Genomic DNA, 21956 nt, shown 5'->3' with positions numbered 1-21956 from the left:
GCAGTATTTGGCATTTTTGCTCAAAACTGTTGCTGAATATTTTTTCTCATTATCCACTAAGATATAGAATATTTTATTCCTTTTTTGCTAATACGCATGCCCGAGGTGACATACTTCACCTTTTTATTAAAGTAAAAGCACCAAGGGCACGATATAAAAATACATAGTTACAGGTAAAAGTCTTAAATTAAAAAAACAAACAAAAAACAAACTGCTCAAGTAGACGTCCAGTCCACTGTAACAGTAATATATAGTAGTATATATTGTATACATTATAGTGGTTTGTTTTCTTTCGTTTTTTGTACCAGTGCATTGATTAATGCATTGGTTCAAATTATAAGCAGATGTAAAGAAATTAGCCAACAGAAGTCGACTTATAGGACAAAACCCACACAGTGAACATAGCAGGAGAAAGCAAACACAATAAACACACACTGACCCCAACAATGCAGCGAATACACATTTAATACCTGCCTTTTAGTTCTTTAACAACTGTTTATGTTATTCATTAATTAGACAACTCTATGCAATGTACAGAATATCACAGAAACATATGGGGTTAGTCTGTGATTTCCACCAGTTACCATTGGAGTCAAACTTCTTGTATCACTTCAATAACTTTATTATAATTTAACCTAGGCTATACATATTTGTTATCATGTACAAATAATATGCATACAGTATAGTTTAATTGAGTATGGATTCCATACAAATAGGTTGACTCCATCAGTAGTTCTGGAGAAAATTATAACAACGATAGAAAATACCAGCTATACAACTGGAGTGTTTATATTTAATGCAGTGTGGCGTTCCTCAGGGTTCAATTTTGGGTCCTGAATTATTTTATTTGGTTTATTAATAATATATATAACCCCCCAAAAATTTATAAATGTGGTTTGACAGAAATATGCTGTCACTGGATTTACATAAAATACCTTTTTGGTGTTTGGAACCAGCAATAAAAAAAAAAAAAGGGAGGATCAAGTAAAAGATACCTGGTTTGATCCAAGGAGGAGACACAAATCCCTTTTTGGGTTGTTTCAAGACAGGAACTAACTGCTGTGGTGGTCCTTTGTGAATAAGAAAACAACCAAAAGTATCGTTTTCTACTCATTTAACAATCGAGTGAATTGAATAAAATATATTGTTCTTTTAAAAGATTATATTGTACATAAAGTCTAATAAGAAAAGACCCCAAAACAGTGTGCACTTCTAATGCCATACATTCACATTTTATGAAATATGAAGAAATACACCAGACCGTTAAGATAAGAAAACAGAATAGAAAACAATGCTGATTTAAAGGTGCAGGGCCACAGTGGCTGAGCTGAAGACCTTGATAGTCTCATATAGAGAGCTGCCAATAAGCAATAAATAAACTCTAGGATACTTTTTAAGGTCACTATAACATTTTTCTTAACTGGCTTTGCAATCTGTAAACCACCACATGTCATTTGAACCTCAATAGGATAAGAAAAAACACACTTCAAAGAACAAGTGAGAAACTTCAGGAAGAGCAGCACTCACTGATGTGTGGGAGATGCTGTGTGTACAGCGACACAAAAATAGAATTACATTATGAAGGATCTGATCTGGGCGGACGTAAAGCAAGTTACAGGCAGAGTCGTGTGACCTCTTTGTCGCTATTAAGACCTGACCCAGCAGACAAACACAAACACGATTTAATCGTCGTCTCACCGCTACAGCCTCTCTGTAATGGAGTGCTGTGACGGCGTTCCTCAAGCAAAACATGACTCGGCTATGGAAGTATCAGCTGATAGGCCTGAGAGCACGTCCGTATCACTGAAACTCGTCTCCTAGCGAGCTTGTGGACAGAGCACAGAGAGCGAAAGAGACACACCTTTATCATGTGAAAGGTTATTGTGCATGTGTGTGTGCGCGCGCACAGGAGTGCACGTGTGTGTGTAAACAAAGACGCTGTTGTGTGTGTGTGTGTGTGTGTGTGTGTGTGTGTGTGTAGCCTTGTTTCACCACCTTTTGCATACGGCTGTAGATAATTGCGAGCGAGTCAGAGAGAGAGAGAGCAACCCCCACCAGCTTCCAGTGAACTGTGTACACTCCAAATATTTCCATAGCCAGTCCTCTCACGGAAATGAAGGAGGAAGTCTGAGAGTGGCACAAAGACGAAGGTATCTAATGTTAGCAAGGAGACTGCATACATTAAAATACCGTCACTGTAGGAAACTGCAGACTGACCAGGTAGTTTCACTGAATGGAAGAAATAGGCACAAAGGTCCAACTACACCTGCTCTGCGAACATGGCTGTGCTGCTGAACTCTTATTCTTAATGAAAAATAGATCCATGGTTTGATTTTCAGCATTTATGCAGTGGCCCTGGCAGGTGAAGTGCACTCAAAGTTATGAATTATCAGCAAATAGAAAAACACTGCACACAAAACTCAGCAGAGGGAGAAAAAACACATTGGAAATTGAATAAAACACAAAGCATGTAGGAAAGAAAATCTCACAAATCAAAAAAAGGTGTTTTAGGGGAGACAATAATGTGACGGAACAGGTGAGGAAGTGATAGAAACCAAAACATGCAGATAATATGTGGGATGATGTGTATGATTCTTATAACTCTTTACATGCTTATTAGCTGTTAGTCATACTTGTTTTTAATCTCTGGCTCTCTTCCACATGTCTTTTATCCTGTCTTCCGTCTTTCACCCCAACCGGTCGTGGCAGATGGCCGAGACTGGTTCTGCCGGAGATTTCTTCCTGTTAAAAGGGAGTTTTTCCTTCCCACTGTCACCAAAGTGCTTGCTCATAGGGGGTCATATGATTGTTGGGATTTTCTCTATGTATTTTTGTAGGGTCTACCTTCCAATATAAAGCGCCTTGAGGCAACTGTTGTTGTGATTTGGCGCTGTATAAATAAAATTGAATTGAATAGAATAGCCGTTTACTGTTAGCTCGTCACCTCTGCAGCTGGTCCGTCACATTATTGTCTCCACAAAAACACTTGCGTTGTGTTCTGTGAACACAACACAGAAGGTTGTTACCTGAACACAGCCTCAGTCAAGAATGTAATCAAAGTGATTTTTTTTGTGTGTGTGTGTTTTGCTTTGCTTTCTGTTGTGTTTTTGTTTTGTTGTGCGCTTTTGTAGCATTTCTATATTTGCTGCTGTTTTCTTAAGTTGCAATGCATTTGACGTCTCAGGCCCATCGTAATTTTCACAGATTCTGCTGAATATAATAAGAAGTGAAAGAAGACTCTTTAATCTCCTCCTGCCTTCATTGCACTGCCCCCTGCGTCTTGTTCATGGTCTCTGATTGCAGGAGTGGGGAGTTTTGGTGTTTTACGTTTTTTTGGGTTTTTTTTTTTTTTTTGGTAATATAGTAGGTCTTTACTTCTCAATATAAAGCATTTTGGGACAACTGTTGTGAACAAACACTTAAAGTAAAGCAGAAGTTAACTGAATCACACTGACACTTCTGTTAAGGCTGTAAGTAGTGATTATTTTGACTGATTTGTTGGTTAATTTCATTATAATTTGATCTTTTAATTTAGAACATCCACCCCCTCACCCAAAACAAATAAATAAATTCAATCTGTATCATAAAGGAACTATAAAGAAAGAGATATTTGCATTTAAGAATCATAAAAACACTTGGTTTGTGTAATGTGAGTTCATTTTTACTGCCGGATTGGAGTAATTATTCATGACTCCGGAGCTTTGTTTGCTGTCTGTGTTTCTTCTTTTTCCCTTTCAGTAGTTTGATATCTTGTCAGAGCGCATTTGCATATTTAAAAGTCACAAAAGCAGTTTCTAAGTGTATTTGTGTGCGTTTTTGTCATCCACACTGTGTGTATGAGAATGTCACCTTTTATAACGAAAGCTCTTCTCTTCTGTTTTCTTTCCTCCTCATCCTCAGTCCTCATTCTGCAGCCGGTGGAGCGGGATGACCTGAATGGCAAAACCCTGAAGATCACAGACTTTGGTCTGGCCAGAGAGTGGCACCAGACCACCAAGATGAGTGCAGCAGGGACCTACGCCTGGATGGCCCCGGAGGTCATCAAGCACTCCCTCTTCTCCAAGAGCAGCGACGTGTGGAGGTACTGCCCTTGCCTCTTTGTGTGTCACTGCACTTCCCTGGTTTACACATTGACAGATGTCTCCATGCAGCCTGTCAGGGCAGATGAACGGGGAACAGGGTGAATAACCAAAACACTTTAAAAGCTGTCAGTGGACTTTCCAGCAAAGTGGCATCAGCACAGCGTCTGCAGCAGGACAATGATCCCAAACACACAGCTAGAGTCATAAAAACCAGCAGGACAATGATCCCAAACACACAGCTAGAGTCATAAAAACCTCTGACGATCTACAACAGACAGTGTAGCCTCCTCGGGCCTTGATCTCCACATAATGCAGTCAGTCTGGGGTTACATGTAGAAAGAGAAGATAGTGAGAAAGTCTAAACACACAGGAGCAATACAGGTAGATGCTCGTCTGTGCTACAGAAATGAAAGCTTTTAGGATAAATACTGAGGTGGAGGTGGAGGTGGAGTTGAGGATGCTGAGATTTTCAATGGGAGTGACCAAGAGAGACAGGATTAGAAATGTGAGAAGCAAAAGAGGAAGACTTCAGAGAAGATGTAAGGATGTAGTGAAGAAGGTCATGCAGTGGGTTGGTGTGATTAGAGGAGAGGGCTGGTGAGATGGAGGAAGATGATCTACTGTGTTGGACCTCTAACTGAAACGGTAAGAAGAAGAAGAGCAGGGAAGAAGAAAGTTAAGTAATTAGCAATTCCAAGTGTTCAGGTTGTTTATTTAATAACATGGCCTGCATATAAAAGATAGGCATCATCTGCAGGAAGTGATGCGTGATTGCAGAAGGAAGTCAGATTGACTGGAAATTATGACAACAGCAGATATTCTTCTGATGGTTTCAGTCACTAGTTTCATATTTTATTTAATATCACGTTCACGTGGCTTATACTGGGCCACTTTAATTTTATATTGTGACTGTTTGCACTATATTTAGTGAATAACATTCTCCTTTATATTGCTGCATTATTGAACACAGAGCTATTTTACTTTATAGAGGTATTTTCTGTATTGCACAACAGAAAGCTGTTTATTCTACGTTGTACTTATCGACACACATCCCACCCAGCCTGCTTTATCTTTTCTTTTTGACTAAACTTGACTAAATGACTAATTTGCTGTGAATGTTAGATCCACAGCATGTTCTACACTTAAAAAAAATGAAGGTGACAGTTGAAAACTTTTTTTAAGTTAGAATAGATTTAATGTTGATTTCTCATTTTTATCTCTCCTCATAGTTTTGGTGTGTTGCTCTGGGAGTTGCTCACTGGCGAGGTTCCTTACCGGGAGATAGATGCACTGGCGGTAGCTTACGGAGTCGCAATGAACAAGCTGACGCTTCCCGTCCCTTCAACCTGCCCTGAACCTTTTGCTCAACTACTGGGAGGTAAGAAGGTTGTTACCTGAACACAGCCTCAGTCAAGAATGTAATCAAAGTGATTTTTTTGTGTGTGTGTGTGTGTTTGTCACATATGTAATCACGGTTAGCTGAAGATGAAGGTATGGCTGCTCCAGCAGCCGCACTGAAAGCTGTTTGAAAATATATTTGGTTTGTTTCCGGCATGTTTTTGCATATGATCTGGATATTGTGTTTTGTGATGTGTCACTGCGGTATTTCTGTTGGGGTTTGTGGTTAGATTAATAATATATTCATTTCCTGTCTTAAAAATTAGATTTTAAAACATGAAAAACACCCCCAAAAATGGCAACGTAGGAGGTGGTAAGAGAAAAAAACTCAAAAAGTTTACAGGAAGTGGTTTCTAAAACTAAAAAAGTCCAAAATGATGATTATTATTATTGTTATCGTCATCATCAAAAACCCATCCAGTTGGCAGTTTTTCCCCAAGCTTGTGGCAGTTTTTCCACTTCGCTCATGTACACGAACATATATGTTAATTTATCGGCTTACATTCTTTTAATCTTTATGATATCACTTTATATAGTGAGATGGCAAGAATCATAATCTTTATTAACACAGTAGCAATGAAATTTTCCGAGCTCCCTCAGAAATCTTTAAATTTCGGTCCTGCACATTAAATTTACCTGCGTTTACTTTGCTTTACTATTTCGACCTCACCTTGGAAAATGTTTAAGCTTTACTTTCACTTGCTGCTTTAGTTAGATTAGCAGATTAACAGCTGCACTTCAGAAACACACCTCCTAAAAAGAGGAGATTTCACATAGGTGGGGGAAAATGTTTTTCTCAGACATTTCTGACTATATTTTAAGGAATATCTGAGTTTTCTGACTTTAATGATCTCAGAGATTACTCGAGTTGTTTTTATTCATTGAATGACTTTAATATGTCTTCCCTTCTCCTTTGTCTCTCTTTATAACCTAGTAAAGCCCTAAAATGTTGCTGTGAATATGACCTTAAACTGTCACTGAAAATGCTGAAACATTTTAAATAAGCCCACAGGCTGTTCATATCCACTGACTTCAAGATCCTGTAACTTTTGAGGTTACTGTTGTTCATTTTAAAACAATTTCTATCCCACATTTGGGAGATGAGAAGCAAACACAGAGATAAAATAGACGACGCGTGTCTGGACGGTTTCATTAACTTACTTTTTATACATGCCTGAGCTCCCCCCGGGCCACATTTCTCCTTTTCACCTTGCAAATAATCGCTGTTAACAGTGGTGGAGTATTAACCGGCTCCTGTTTCAGAGTTCAGATCATCCCTGTTTAAACACACACTTGCTTTATATCTAAGCTGCCCTAATATGCTTATTCCCAGGTTACTTTTAAAAAAATGTGGATGGTTAAAGCTGCAGGGCAGGTTTAATGTAAAAGACAAAAAAAAAGAGAGAGAGATGCGTCTCAAACTGTCAGCACCACAGCACCAAACTTCCCTCCCACTCTGCTGCTTAAAGCTCCTTTCCCCCACTTCATCTTATCCAAGTTCATCCGTTAATCTCCCCTTTGTCATCCCTCGCTACTCTCTACACTCTGTTTACTCCTGTCATCGGCTCACTTTCATCTCCTCTCCCGCCACATGGATTTTATGGTAATTTAGATCCATTAAAAAAATGAACGTCACCTGCTGCAGGCTGTATTTTTAGCCCCTATTTTTTCCATGTTTTCAATTTTCCACTGTTAGTGCTTCTCTTGCGTTAATCTGTTGGACTTTTAGAAGACGGGTTGTGTGTTTGTAGTTAGACGTCGGAGAGGCAGTTGTGATCAGTTTGTGGCTCGGCAGATTATTGTAGGTGTGCGGCATGTTTCGGCAACACTGGCAGTCGGGGTTTGGCTCATGATGGTCGCCATATGCCGTCTCATCTCGCTTCCTTCCACGTCTCCTGTTGCCGCTTTGAGTGCCAGAAAGGGAAGAATTGTCCGAGCCAGCAATTCATGGCTAAGTCCTTTTTGTGCTGTACTAATAACCTGACCGCTGTGTGATAGGCTAATAAACATTAACTGTCGATGGGGTAGAGGGCGAGTCTACTGAAATTATCTATGTGTCATTTTGTTAGACCTAAAAATCCATTTTTAGGTTTTATTGTGTGCTTGTTCATCCATCCAAACATCCCCAGGGTCACGGCGTGCTGGAGCTTATCCCAGCTGTCATAGGGTAGAAGGTGGTGTACACCCTGCACAGTCCGTCGCACAGCCACTGTCTGTCTTTCTAAAACTTGAAGGAAAAATTCAGACAAAATGAATATATAAAATCTGATATGTAAACATATCTATATCTAACTATCTGTATTATTTTTTATAGATTTTGCTGCATGCATTTATTCTGTACCGTCCACTTCCCAGTATAGGACAAAGCTAATTAGATAACAATCCATGTTTCCATGTTACAGAGACGCCAAATACCAACATTTTATTAAATAAATTAAAATAATAGGAAAAAAAACAGAAAACAGACTTAGTCTGAATTAGGACGTAGCTTTGTCAGAGCAAGATAGTGGCTCAGACACCTGAGTAAAAAAACGACAGGATCCTCTTTGCATTCTGCGACTCTTCACGACCACTTTTGATCACAAGGCGATTGCACAGGTCTCCTGATAGGAGACGACCTTTCTGCAAACTGTCACAGTCCGAGTTGGACTAACTGCATTTACTCTCAAAGAGATTGTTGAAGGTCTGTAAATGTAAAGGGTTTTAAACTATGGTGACATCTTCTCCAAGTATAACAGTGAGTCTTTGTCCATGAGCTCGACTCAGCTGACTGCCAGGCTGGTTGGGTTCTGGTTATTTTATGGTAAAACAAGAAGGTGGATGAGTGGAAATGTAATAGTTAAATATGTAGACGGCTACAGATATGTGATTCTTGCTGACCTATCACAGTTAATTCTGCATTATTAGAAACAGATTACATGTAATTGCCATAAAAAACTAAAGTGTGATAATATTATCTTGCTGGATAAAATAGATAATGACAGATTTGACTTTGAGGACATAATTTGCAGTTTAAAAATACATAGTTACGATTAGCTCAGTCCCTCCTTTAAAGTCTTTATTTTGGTAAACGTGGTAGTGAGATTTTTCCAAGGACATTGTGTGAAAATATGTTTTGACATTAGAAGCCTGATTACGTAAGATCACATTTGTTATGCCTTTAAAAAAATGTGCTTATGTATTTTTAAATGTTTCATATTTGAAATCTTTGAAATTTCTGTGACAATTTTACACTTAATTAAGAAAAAGTAGCGTCTGTTCAATTATTGCAAACACAACTTAAATGGCACTTTATTTCACGTGTGCCTGTAATTTTACGTTATAGTTATAGGTCATGATTACAGCTGCGAAATCCATAATAAACAACAGATTCTTACTGTCTGCTGCTCCTCAGAGTGCTGGAGCCCGAACCCTCACGGCAGGCCGTCGTTCACCAGTATCCTGAGCCGGCTGCTGGCCATCGAGCAGTCGGCCATGTTTCAGATGCCTCTGGAGTCCTTTCACTCCTTACAAGAAGACTGGAGGCTGGAGATCCAGCAGATGTTCGACGAGCTCAGGGCCAAAGAGAAGGTGAGAAATGGTGGATTTTTATAAAACATGTCTGCATATAAAAATACTTTAAAGCGCTCGTATGTGCGCGCAGATCCTCTCTGTACTATAATGCTCAGTGTTGTGGTTAGAAGTCACATTGTACAAAGACAGAATGAGTAAATCAGAACTTTAGTTTCCAGCTAAAAGTTGACAAATGTGAGTACATTCGTTTGCTCTTCTTTTCTCCTGTTCTGAGCTGATTTATTCAGACAGAAGTGCTTTAATAAAAGTCACATTTCATACGGAGGTGAGAGGAATCTCACGCTGTCACATCTGTGCTGCTTCTGCAAATAAGAATTAAGTTAGCAGCTAACAAAATGCCAGGAAAGAGGTTTCAAAAGAGGTGCTGTGGTAAGCTCTTCATCTTCCCCTGCTTCTCTGCAGGAGCTGAGATCATGGGAGGAGGCGCTGGCCCGAGCAGCCGAGGAGCAGAAGGAGCAGGAGGAACAGCTGAGGAAGAGGGAGCAGGAGCTGGCAGAGAGGGAGATCGACATTGTTGAGCGAGAGCTGAACATCATCATCCACCAGATGTACCAGGAAAAGCCCAGCGTCAAGAAGAGGAAGGGCCACTTCAAGAAGAGCCGATTACTGAAGCTGGGCAGAGACAGCAACTGTATCAGTCTGCCCTCTGGTGGGTGCACACAGGAATCACACCCGGACAGTTTTAATCCGGTGAATCAGGCGCACAAAGGTGGTATGATGTCACTTCCTGTGAGATGGGGTATTTTCAGGTGGAAAATTTAGGACACTGGCTGCATTTGAATATTCCTAAAAGAATGACCTCATATGTCCTTTCCCTAATCTTTGGGAGCTCGTTTCCGCCAGTGAAAACAAAGCGTTTCTGTCATCCATGAGTAAATACGTTTGGGTTATCTCCTCAAAATTCATACTCAAGTACTCAAAGTTATTGTCTCATCATTAAGTTATTTTTTCAGATGTTTAAGTATGTAAGTAGAAATTTTGACTCACGAATAGTAAACGATAGTAATCACTTTTCCTTGATTTTGATGGAAAACATTACAAAGGCAAAGAAAAAATTCATTTTTGATACTTCCCTTTGTGTTTGTTTTACCAAATCATTTCATGTAGGCTAACAAGGATGTCCCAGTAAAAAAATATCACTTCATTACTAAAGGTGGAAAGAAAAACCCGTCATATTACTTTGCTAATCCTAACAGCTGCATTTGGGACACAGTTAATGCAAAGTAACACTTTAGAAAGAAGCAGGTTTTATGAGAGAAGCCTTTCAGTTCAGATGTGTGTTTAACAAAGAGTGGTACATGGCATCCATCATCCATCCATCCATCCAGACTGGAGCCCAGTCTATCACCGGGCTAACACAGAGAGAAACAGCCATTCACTCTTACATTCACACGGCCAGTTTACAGTCAGCAGCTATCCTGACATGCATGTCTTTGTGTTTTTTCATTAGTTAGCTCATCTTTGTCTTGAATCGCTTTTTATTTAACACGTTTTAAGAAGGAAAACCGAACAGGTGGGATACTCCAAACATCACTCACAGCTTTTTTTTTTTTGTTAACCAGTGATGATCAATATTTTGAATAACTAACAGTCCTTTTTGATAATAACATCTTCTTTGATTACTTTCATTACAAGATACAGTGCCGGGACAGCTACAGGGATTTGATAGCCTAGCATCTTTCTCAGCGTTAAACATACTGTAACAAAACACTTGACTTTTACTGCACGATGATCATACTGTGTCACAACGCAAACTCTGCCTCAGCTATTTCTGCGTTTAAGTTTGGCTCTTTTTTCCCAATTGTGTTTCACTGTACTTGGTGTTATTATCTTTCTGTTTCCTGAGGCCTTGATATAATTTAGAGATAATTTTCCCATGAATCTGTTTATATGCTTCAAAATTTCCGTCACTGCATTTCCTAGAATGACACTCTTCCAATATGTTGTTGCTGTCGAGCGAGTTGTAACCCAATAATAAGTAAAGTTAACTTAACTCTGCTTTTCAGTCAATTTATTATCCCTAAAGTGAAAGTAGAATGTAGGAAATCCAAAATATATGTTCTCATGGCGTATTAATACTCTAATACAATAGATGGGGAGACGCCTCGTGTGTGCCTCCTTTTGATGTAATTTCTGTTTATCCTCAAAATCTGCGCCTTGTTTTGTGTGTGTTTCCAAATCGCCAGTTTGTTTGTGAGTTCTTTGTCTATCAATCTCTCCTTTTGTCATGTAAATGCTTCTCATATTCCCTGTCTTTGCAGGCTTCGAGCATAAGATCACGGTGCAGGCATCGCCCAGCGTGGACAAGAGGAAGACCCAGGGGAGCGAGAGCACGACCCCGCCTGCCAGCCCTGGGGTCATACCCCGGCTGAGAGCTATCAGATGTGAGCGTTAACGTCAATAAGTCTAGTGAGGATATGGACCGGAGTTTATTGAATGTTTGCTGTGTTTTTCAGTGACGCCGAGTGATGGCAGTAAGACGTGGGGTCGCAGCGCTGTGTGTAAAAAGGAAGACCTGACGACCAATAAGAAGAAAGGACGCACCTGGGGCCCAAGCTCCACCCATCAGAAAGAGAGAGTGGGCGGCGAGGAGAAGTACGTCAACAGTTTTGCTCAAAGTTAAAGATATACTTTGGCTTTGATAATTTAGTATTTTCTCAGGTTTGTTTGAAGGGGGAGAAGTTTTTTTGACAGCACTGTATGTGGAGTGACAGGCTGCTCTTACACGGTTTGATAAACTATGGATTTTGTGGTTAATAATTTCCAGCAACAGGCACAGAAAGTCACAGCTCTTTAATTTTGAACAGAAAGCTTTGTTTTCTGTAAAAACCTGATGAAACTGCAGTGTCAACACCTGCAGGATTATAAGGCCCACTGTCTGTTCACCTGCAGGCAAGAAAAAGGGGCTTCTTCAGATACTCGTCTGGATAACACACAGAAACAAAACCTTTAGATCAATATCTCATTACAGTGAGCGGAGAAGCCAGAAGCAGAGTAATCATCTTCGCTTTGTATGAATCGCGTCCTCAAGTGGCATCGACCTGACCGGTTTATGTCCCTTTTTCGTTTAAAAAATGTTATTTTCACAGCATCTGTTGCCTCTGATAATATATTAAAAAATGGAGTCTTGATGTCCTGCCAGTCTAATTCAAATTCCCTGTTTGCAGGTTGAAGTCTCTCGCAGAGGGAAGCAAAGTTTGGTCATCCAGCGCGCCAAATCTGGGCAAGTCTCCCAAACATGCCCCGATGACTGCTGGCTTCTCCAGCCTGAATGAAATGGGTGAGTCTTTTCATTTCACTGTGCGTTCTGCCTCATTCACACAATCACAAGTGTGAGTTTAATCAATTCTGTCTTTTACAGAGGAATGCAGTGAGTTTGAGGAATCGCCAGGCTCCTTGCTGCCCTCGGAGTCGAGCAGTAACGGGGCCATGGAGGACTCGGGTTCCCTGTGGAGCAGCCTGGGGCCCAACATGGTGCCCGCTGTTGGGAATATGGGCTCCTGTCAGGCGGTTGGAGGCTTGGGAACGGGCGTGAGCTACCAGGACTCGCTTCGTCGCTGCAGTCAGAGGAAGAAGAGCGATATATTCCTGCTGGGTTGCGCCTCTCTGCTCGCCTCGGTGGGTCTCGGACAAGACTTGCTACAGCTGGGAAAACAGCAGGTAGGAAACCCTGAAACTGGGAGAGATATGGTTGAACTCTGGAGCAAGATTAAAGCCATGTTGCATGAGGAAGGAGCTTTTTCTTCATTTGACATTTGGATTTTTATTTTTTTTGCTGCATTTAGAGAATAAAATTGAAAGGTCAAGGGTGACTTTGATCTTGAAATGTCGAGTTTAGTCTCGACATTTAGTTTTTATTCCTCAAACCCCCACAATGAATTTATTTTTTACTTAATACATCTTCATAAGATATGATGCATGGTTTTGTATTCAGAAGATTTTATTATGCTTTTTTGCTATTCAAGGCAGTTCGATTGTTGTGCTAATCCTGTTTATTTGTGTATATCTTTGTGTTTTAATGTCCTTCTTGGAGACACAATCTCTCTTATACAATAACAGACGTGTTCATTCATACACGCATGATTCCACTTTATTGAAGACATGGCCTCTCCACATAAACAGCCTCCTCCTGCAGACGGTTTATTACCTGTTAATATAAAATCAGTGCCTGGCAAAGATCATGTCTCAGAATCTATGATACCAGGACTCCTCAGACTCATTTGAATCATTTATGAAGGATAAACCAGCATGAACAAGCCCTTATATTATCAGTGAGAGATGTGGGATGCTGCTGAGTCAGACCTGATCTTTTGTATTGAGTCAAACATGTTTCCTATTAAAGTACAGGTCGACAATATTATTACTTTATGGTCCTGTGAAAAAGACAGTTTTCACAGGGCTCTTTGCAGTCCCGAAAGTTGAGAATACTTTTACTACTTCCAGAGGAATTAAGAGGGTCAGTAGGAACCAGGTGCTGATAATCAAATTCACTTGATTAAATGATCATCGGCAAGTCTGAGCACCGCTTTAAAAGAAGATGCTTTGGCATTCTGCATATCTGGAGCATTTAGCTGTGTGTTAAAATAATGGCACAAATTTCCTGGGAGTGATAATCTTAGAAAGTTCAAGTTGCGGTTGAACAAACCACAAGAACCTTGGACAAAATGCTGCACTGATCCACCCAAAGGTGGCCAGACATCAACCTGACTGAAATGCTGTCAGAGGAACTTAAGAGAGCTTAAGAGAAGCAAAGACAGTGGGCCAAAATGTTGTTCTTTGCAGGTCACATTGCAGCAGCTGAATTGTTAAACTTATGTGAATGGTGTGTGTTTTCTCAGAATGAGAGTAAAGCTCAGCACGTTTTTGTGGTCTGATGTTCTCTTCAGGTGCTTCAGGATGAGCAGGACCTCCGAGAGGAGCAGCGTAAGAAGAAGGATGGCCTCTTCCAGCGGACCGGACGTTTCCGTCGCAGCACCTCTCCACCCAGCCGAAACCTCTCTCTGTCTCTCTCCAGACACCACGACTCCACGCTTCCCTGCTTGGACCCTTCTCCCTCTGTAACACTGCTCTCTTTGTCCTCTCTGTCGGACTGCAACTCCACCAAGTCCCTCCTCCCCTCTGACCCAGACGATTATCCCCTCACCCCGATGGTTGGGGTCAGAACACCGGCGGCGCCCCCAGCGCCTGCCCTCAACCCACTGTTGGACCTGCGGGCCGAGAGCTTCAAGAAGGAGCCCAACCAGTCGCTCACGCCCACCCATGTATCTGCAGCCATGGCCATGAACCGAGGACACAGACGCACCCCTTCAGATGGGGCGATACGACCCAGAGCCCAAACTCTGGGACACCACAGGACGCCGTCAGACGGGAGCATGCCCATGCCTCCTCCACCGCACATCACAACAAACAAAGGTACGGGACTCAAATCTAGTCTAACTTGTCATCAGAATCGGAGTATTTTATTAATCCCAGGGATTAAAGTCCTTAAAAGTAAATGTTAAAAATCAGGCACTCCATTCATCGTGCAGTATGTTAAAATAATACTCCAAAGTTAAATAAATCCAAAAATAATACAAACAGGTTATTATACGTGAAAATAGTCCATGTGTCACAGGTAGGAATGAGCTCCTGTGGTGTTCTGTGGTGTGTCATGGTCAAATGAGTCTTTTTCTAAAAGTGCTCTTGTGGCTGTTCAGCACGTCATGGAGACCCTGTGAAGGATTTTCCAGAATAACTGTACAGAACAACTTCCTCAGCTTCTTCTTCCTCCATCTCACCCTATCCCAGGCACAACCTGTGACACAAACCCTCTGCATGTCCTCATTCACTGCATCCACAAATCTCCTCTGTGGTCTTCTTCTCTTCATCCATCTTCAACATCCTTTCACCAGTATATCCACTATCTTTCCTGTGCGCATCGATTACAAGCACATACCCCACCACAGTCAGTTCCATCTGTGTTGTGTTAGTCACATCATGCTTTATTTTGAAACCTCTGGGTACAATCGAGTCAAATTTGCTGTGCAAAGTGACCCTGAAGTAACTGCAGGGCAGCTTCAGTACCTCGTTTATAACCTCCTTTGGTGGATGCTACACTGGAGCACCCTTCATGAAAGGAAAGGAGATTACATCCCACTCACTGCGATGCAAAATGATCAACAAAACCAACAAAGTGGTGCAGATCATGTAAATGTTAATTATAAGCGTGTTTTCTATTCACAGTGGAACTCTGAACTTTATGTTGCTGTAATAAAATCTACTTTTCCTCATGGTGTTGCCTCTCTTAATCAGATTATTGGTAATGTTTACTATATCACAGTGCATTCAAGGTTTTTCAGTGCTTCGCTTTGCATTAGTATTGTCCATGATTATTTGCCAGCCTTCAGGATTATCGTTCATTAAATTTTTACTTCAGGTCAGCTGGGATAGGCCCCCAACACTCTGACCGTTAACTGGTCAAGTGATGGATGGACACAGTCTTACTAAAGTTACAAAAAAAAAATCCATCCATCCAGCCTAACCCAGCTGTCCTATGGCAAGAGGTGGGGTAAGCTCAATCTGCCAATCTGCTGCTGAGGATGACAACATGCTGTCATGATGTTAAATTTGCATTTTGAAGTCCAGCTTCTGGACATTGTAGTTTCAGCGGGGCAGACGTCTGCTGTACCATTGTGAGTTCTCCTTCACGCCTTTGCTGCAATTAGGAAAAGGAGGTTTGACTTACACTTCAGGTAGTTTCTGCACTTCCTGTGCCACGCCTGTGTTCACTTCATTATGTGGTCTTCTCAGTATTTATACCTGCAGCTCTTCCACTTGCCAGCTCTCTAGCCGTACTCTTATGTTTCCTAGTTTTCCCTCTTTATTGTTTTATTATTTCTTTGTGTACTCTCACTTTATGTTGGACTTTTCGCTGCAGTATGCATACTAAGATGACCCCCGGTGTTGAATGTAATTGTAATATTTGCTTATACCTTGCAGTACTTACTTCTTACAAACTTTCCTAAAGTAAAAGATCTGAGGCAACATAAATTACACACAAATTTGCAGTTAGTGGGCTAACATATGCAAAACATTGCCTCATTATCTGATCTACAGCTGCAGCTGCTGAATATTTTCTAGTGAGTTAGTCCGCAGATGATTTTCTCACTTAATTGCTTTGTGCAAAAAATGTGAGATGGAGATTTGATGCAAAACATCCGTTTTGAGCTTCAGCCCACAGGCATTTATTTGACTACACACTTGCGTATCTGAGCAGCTTAAATCACGAAGTGTTTGCTTGAAACATGACACACCTCTGTTATTATTCTTAGGTATGCAGGACAAGCTGGATATCCCCCGGCTACCTGAACCTGCCATTATCTACCCTCACCGGCGTAAAGCTCCCGCTCCACCCATCCCCGACCCGGATCCTCACAGCCTCATCAGCCCCCTGGAGAGGCCCAAGACGCTGGAGTTTGCCCCCCGACCGAGGCCAACGCCATCCCGGGTAAGACCTGATCCCTGGAAGCTGGGCTCTCTCTCCCGGACCCTGAGCTCATCGCCGGGCAGCAGCTGCGACAGCCCCCTCGGTTCAGGGGACAGCAGCGCTAGTGCGGCGCGACCCAACCTGATGGACATGGACATGGAGGGCCAGAATCTGGACCACACTGTTCCTCTGTGCGGGCAGCTACAGCCTGCCACCCTATGTGGGCAGCAGTACTCGTAGTAAAAATCAAAGAATAAACAAACATTTTAAGGTTTTTTTTTTTTCCTTTTGCATTCAGACCTGTTCCAGGACATGACAGCTTGGGCCGAACAAGGAACGCCTACTGATGTCTGAGCCGAGCAAAGTGCACTCTCACCGAAGTTTGCAAAAACATCCCACTTCTTCTCTTGTTGTTTTAAGGACCCTCATGCAACTCACCTCACTTGTGTGCCCTAATAAGGTGTTAAACCCTCACAGAAAGCCATTCGCTGATAGTGCTCACTAACCTGCACGACACTGAGGGTCCAAGAGGCCTTTTTAACAGCCTTGTAGTGCGCCCAGTCCCACTTTACCTTTCTTTTCCTGCCCAGAAAGGCCATCTCTACCTGCTTCCTGGTGCCCTACGACCAGGCTACATTTCTTTAAAAGCCATTCGAGTACTCAAACAGCCGTTCTGTGACTTCACTAACTGCTCATTTCAATCCATCTGCTTGTGCTTTTGCCCGTCTGCATAGCTTTACACTTTCTGCTTGCATGTTTCTTCCCTGAAGGCGGAGCATTTTCATTATTTAAAAAAAAAAGAGGCGCTGATATTGTGAAAATCTTGTGTCCTTGTTCCTTTTTTGCACACTGTTTGTCATGCCAGTGCACAAACAAGCCCTATAAAATCAGCTCCACCTTCTTCATCCTCACACGTGTCATCTGTCGTCCTCTTCTCTCCCAGACTCGAGACAGGAAAAAGCCTTTTTCTCACTGGTGGTGTATATCCTCAGCCTTGTAAGGTAAAAATTTAAAAAATAAATAAATCAGAGTTTATTTTCTCAGTGCTTGCACCATCCCTGCTGCAGCCTGTTAGCAAAAATGTTTTTCTATTGGTCCAGCAGCCCCAGTGTGCGTCTCTGTGTGTGAATGTGTACATATACATATATGTATATGTATTTATTACTTTACACGTGTGGATTAAGGAGATACGCCTGTTTCTGTGTGCTGGTGCTTTTTCAGTGCATGTCATTTCACATGTGAACGGTTTTTCACTTCTTTAAAACGAGACCACTGGTTGCCACACATCTGTTCCTCTCCTCCGTCTTTTTAAAAAACTTTTTATGGAGACATTCCTTACATACCGACGGTCTGGTCCCATCCTGCTCACGCCATTGAAACGGACACAAAGTAGAAAGCGCTGACAGAAGCCCGCCACTCGATTCCAAACTTCACCTTCTCTCCTTTTCATCTGCTGTGTTCGATGTCACCTGCACTTTAAGTTGGGCAACTGGTGGACCAGCTCGGCACAAAGTGCTCCCGTCATGGCTGACAAATCAACTTTTATCTCCGGAGTAGTTTTTGAACAGAGGACGGTTCATCCTGGCTACAGATGTTATTACTTGACTGTGCAGATTTCTTTGTGTGTGTGTGTGAGTACGTGTATGTGTGCGCGCGCATGTTTATTATTTGTATGGGATGATGACAATCCCACTGGTTGAAGGGTGAGCCCAAACTCATTCCCGTTGTGTGGTTAAGAACACTGAGTATTTATTAAATGTATTGTTATTATGGAAAAGGGTTAATTATGATTGCGATGCTCTTCCTGGGATATCTGTATATATTTGTTTAGTATAAAATGAAAAACCAAGGAAAACCTGGGAAGCTGAAACATCCATGTTGTCTTCGGTCTCAACCTGTGACGTTTCTACGGTTCAATGATGAGTAAATGTGAAACGAATGAGAGACAATGAAATAAAAACAAACAAAGATGCTTCAGTGTCACGACTGCATCTGGTTTTGTTATTGTCACGAAGTCACAGACTTTCAGATGAAGAAGTAGAACTGAAAGCATTGGGCTCAGACTGAGGTGTGAAATTATCAACAAAATGCACTTAAAGGGCCAGTTCATCCCCCCCAAAAAAACATGCATGTTATTGTTCCCGCCGTTCTGTTTATCCTTCTCAATGGTTCTGGTGTGAAATATAAGCTGATGAGCTTCAGAGATGCCTGTTGCAGTGCTGTGAAAAGGCATTTGCCCCCTTCCTGGTTTCATAGGTTTTACTTTTTGCATATTTGTCACACTTAAATGTTTCAGATCATCAAACACATGTTAATTCTAATCAAAGATAACCTGAGTGAATACAAAATGCAGTTTATAAATGAAAACTTCATTTATTAATGGGGGAAAAAAGTTATCCAGACCTGTTTACTTTTTCACTTTCTGTGAGTGCTGTAGATGTGCACTCACCATGAGACGCTCAAAAAGCCCCAAAACTGTTAGATATAGTGTTGGAGGCTGGTTTTCAATGTAACCTGTATTTCAGTCTTTTCAGTGAAACCGTGCGAGAAGTCAGCAGTCTTCTATCAACAAGACAAATAGACAAGTTAGACGTAGCAGAGGTGACGGAGGACATCATTAAAGGACCTCTAAAGTTGGTCTTGGTTATATCACACTGCTGCTGTCTCACGTTTCACACTGGTGGGAGCAGCAGAGACAAAGGCGCCTGTAGCAGCAGGCAAACTCCTCTAGGTGTCACCACTGTGCCCTATGATGTCATTTCTTTCCCATGTCTGCTGTTTTTCTCTCGTTGTCCCCTCCTGACACTGCAGCTGTGCTGGATGATGGCACGTGAATGTGTTAGCGTGCATTTTAGCACAGTTAACAAAAACTTACAGGTGAAATGTGACACGTGAGAAATAAATAAATTATCAACATGTGAACAAAATGTGAGATTTGAGCTGCAACCTCGCAATGTAAAGATGGTTCAAACGCGGTGCATACAGATGTCACACACACACACACACACACACACACACACACACACACAGAAAACACATACACAAGTCCTCTCCTGCTGTGTCTGTCAGTATGACCGCCTATCAGACACCCTTTCAGACGCCAGCCAGTTACCTAGCAACCCCTCTTCACTTCCATGGTGATGCTATTAAAAGCAACAACACACATTCACACGCACACGAAAAAAATGGACGATGAGCCTGAAAATGAAGTGAAGAGCAGAGAGAGTGGCGATAAAGTGACAGCAGAGAGGGTTCAACACGCTGAACATCACGTCTGGTTCTCCCACACACACGTCATCTGTCTTTTGTCTTGTTGTGATGAGACTCTCATGTTTGCCACCTTCTTTGTTTTTCCTCTCAACACATATTTTCACCATATTTCTTATTTTTTTACGCCACAGTCCGCCCCTTCTCGTGTCCCTGCAGACATATTTCACGGGTAGTAGGTTGGGTCAGGTGGTGACAGTGTTGAGGGGAGGACAGAGAGCAAAAAGAGGCAGGCGTGGAGTGTGTGTGAGTGTGTTTTCTGTTCACTTTCAAAGTGAACAACTAACCAGATTGCCTGCCAGTTGGTGTGTCGTCAGATCTGCAGAAGGACTCACTTTATTATTTCAATTTTTTTTAAAACTGAATCTTCATCAGATCATTAAACCACTAATGAAGATTTATCCTGAACATATTAATAAAGAAAACTCAGTGCCCTCATGCCACCATTTCCTTCAGGATGCAATGGGATAGACTTCACTTCAGATGATGTAGTCTGATTCAAAGGTGGAAAATCCTGCAGAAATATTACTGTCCTCTACTGAAAAGCCCCCCCCCCCCCCCCCCCCCCCCCCCCAAAAAAAAAGAAGAAAAAGAAAGAAACTAATAAAAGAACCTATCGATATCAGAGAACTACAACATACCAGCCTTGTCACATATCTACTGGGTAGGTTAGCTTCCCGTGGACCTCGATATGTTTTGTTGGTTGACAAAGCTTTAGAAGAAATCGAGCTAAGTCAGTTTAATTCTTATGTAGTGTGTGAAGCATTCCTGTGTCTGACTGGGGGGGCTGATGCTGTGGTTTGTTTTGTTTTGGGGTTTGAATATTTAGAGAATATACTTGATTTTGGGTTTCTGTTTAGGGTTCCTTGTTGCTCTAGTGTCTCGAAGGTCATGTTTTTTAATTTTAATTTTGAGCATTCGTTTTAGTTCTTATTGTACAGTTTGAGTTCTGGTCCTTGAATTGTGTGCACATGGTTTAGTTGCCTCAGTGTTTCCTTCTCTGTTACTCCCTCCGTCTCATCCTTCAGTGTTTATGTCCTCCAATATTGTCCCTGTCTTCAGTTTTGATCCTCTCCTCATCCTTCCCATCACCCTCGGGATAACCTTCATTTTCCTCTCTCTCTTTGCTTCCATCATGCTCTGTCACATCTTCTTACCATCTGCCACACAGACAGACCTCTACAAGAATGAAGCATGCCGGAGTGATATTAGCCTCTTACCCTGCTCACAGCCTCATGTTTTCAACACATCAGAGGTCAAAGCAGAGCCTAGGCGCACTCCATAATAATTTTAATCAAGGTAATTATTGTGATAATTATGAAAGCCTAAATAAATCGTCCTTGCTTTTTTTTTTAAAACCAAACTGTAACACTACAATTGCAGCACCTCGGCTACAGTAAGTAGGCCTCATGCATTAGATTAAATTAGGTTTGAGAAATGTATAATGTTAGATTTAACAAGCATTTTTGGTAAATATGACTCACACTTTGCATCATGAGTCGGGTCAGTAGAATAAGTTATTTGTGCAGGTGAGTCAGAGTGTGGGGTGAGCTAAACTGTGGCATCAGAGAGTCTCAGCAGCTTTTTTGAATAAGGGCTCTTCTTCTTCTTCTTCTTCTTCTTCTTCTTCTAGCTGGTCCCTTTAGGGGCTGCCCTGGTGGATCAGTTGCCTCCAATCTCACCTTATCCACAGCATCCTCCTCTGTCACACCACCCTCCTTCGCTCCATCCACAAATCTCTCAGTTTTCCTCCTGCCTGGCAGCTCCATCTTCAACATCCCTCCTCTGCATGTGTCCAAACCATGTCAGTCTCGTCTCTTTTACTTCATCTCCGCGCTGTTTGACCTGAGCTGTCCCACTGATGCACTCATTTCTAATCCTGCCACCACCTTCAAACGTACATCTGTCCTTCTATCCTATCCAGCATGCTGCTATCCTTCTGTCACAATCACCTTGATTACCTCTTTCATAGACTGTCCTTTGGCTTGGATGGTTGACTCCAGGTATTTAAACTCATTTACCTTTACTACCACTACTCCTTGCAGCTTCATTGTTACACCTGTCTCTCTCTCATTCTCACGTTTTCTGTTTTGCTTCTACTGACTTTCACACCTCTTTTCTCCAGTGCATACCTACACCTCTCCAGACTCTCCTCCACCTGGTCCTTACTC

General features: G+C 41.8%; 1 protein-coding gene across 1 annotated transcript in view; it reads left to right on the top strand.

Annotated features, from left to right (window-relative positions):
• The window catches only part of map3k10 (mitogen-activated protein kinase kinase kinase 10), a 48489-nt gene extending 29994 nt beyond the window's left edge, over positions 1-18495 (top strand). The window contains exons 2-11 of the mRNA XM_085243559.1: positions 3901-4081; positions 5312-5460; positions 8875-9050; positions 9456-9702; positions 11315-11437; positions 11510-11648; positions 12221-12333; positions 12415-12713; positions 13940-14465; positions 16364-18495. Coding sequence (XP_085099685.1) covers positions 3901-4081; positions 5312-5460; positions 8875-9050; positions 9456-9702; positions 11315-11437; positions 11510-11648; positions 12221-12333; positions 12415-12713; positions 13940-14465; positions 16364-16758 — 2348 coding nt within the window. The 3' untranslated portion in view covers positions 16759-18495. The remainder of the gene's footprint in view (positions 1-3900; positions 4082-5311; positions 5461-8874; positions 9051-9455; positions 9703-11314; positions 11438-11509; positions 11649-12220; positions 12334-12414; positions 12714-13939; positions 14466-16363) is intronic.
• Positions 18496-21956: the final 3461 nt, after the last annotated feature.

Source organism: Mchenga conophoros, linkage group LG14, assembly GCF_057382185.1.
Source record: "Mchenga conophoros isolate Kocher_MC1m ecotype Shallow Benthic linkage group LG14, M_conophoros_male_GT1.1, whole genome shotgun sequence".
Lineage (NCBI taxonomy): Eukaryota > Metazoa > Chordata > Actinopteri > Cichliformes > Cichlidae > Mchenga > Mchenga conophoros.
Note: the sequence above shows the minus strand (reverse complement) of the source record. Positions and strands in the feature narration are given on the sequence as shown.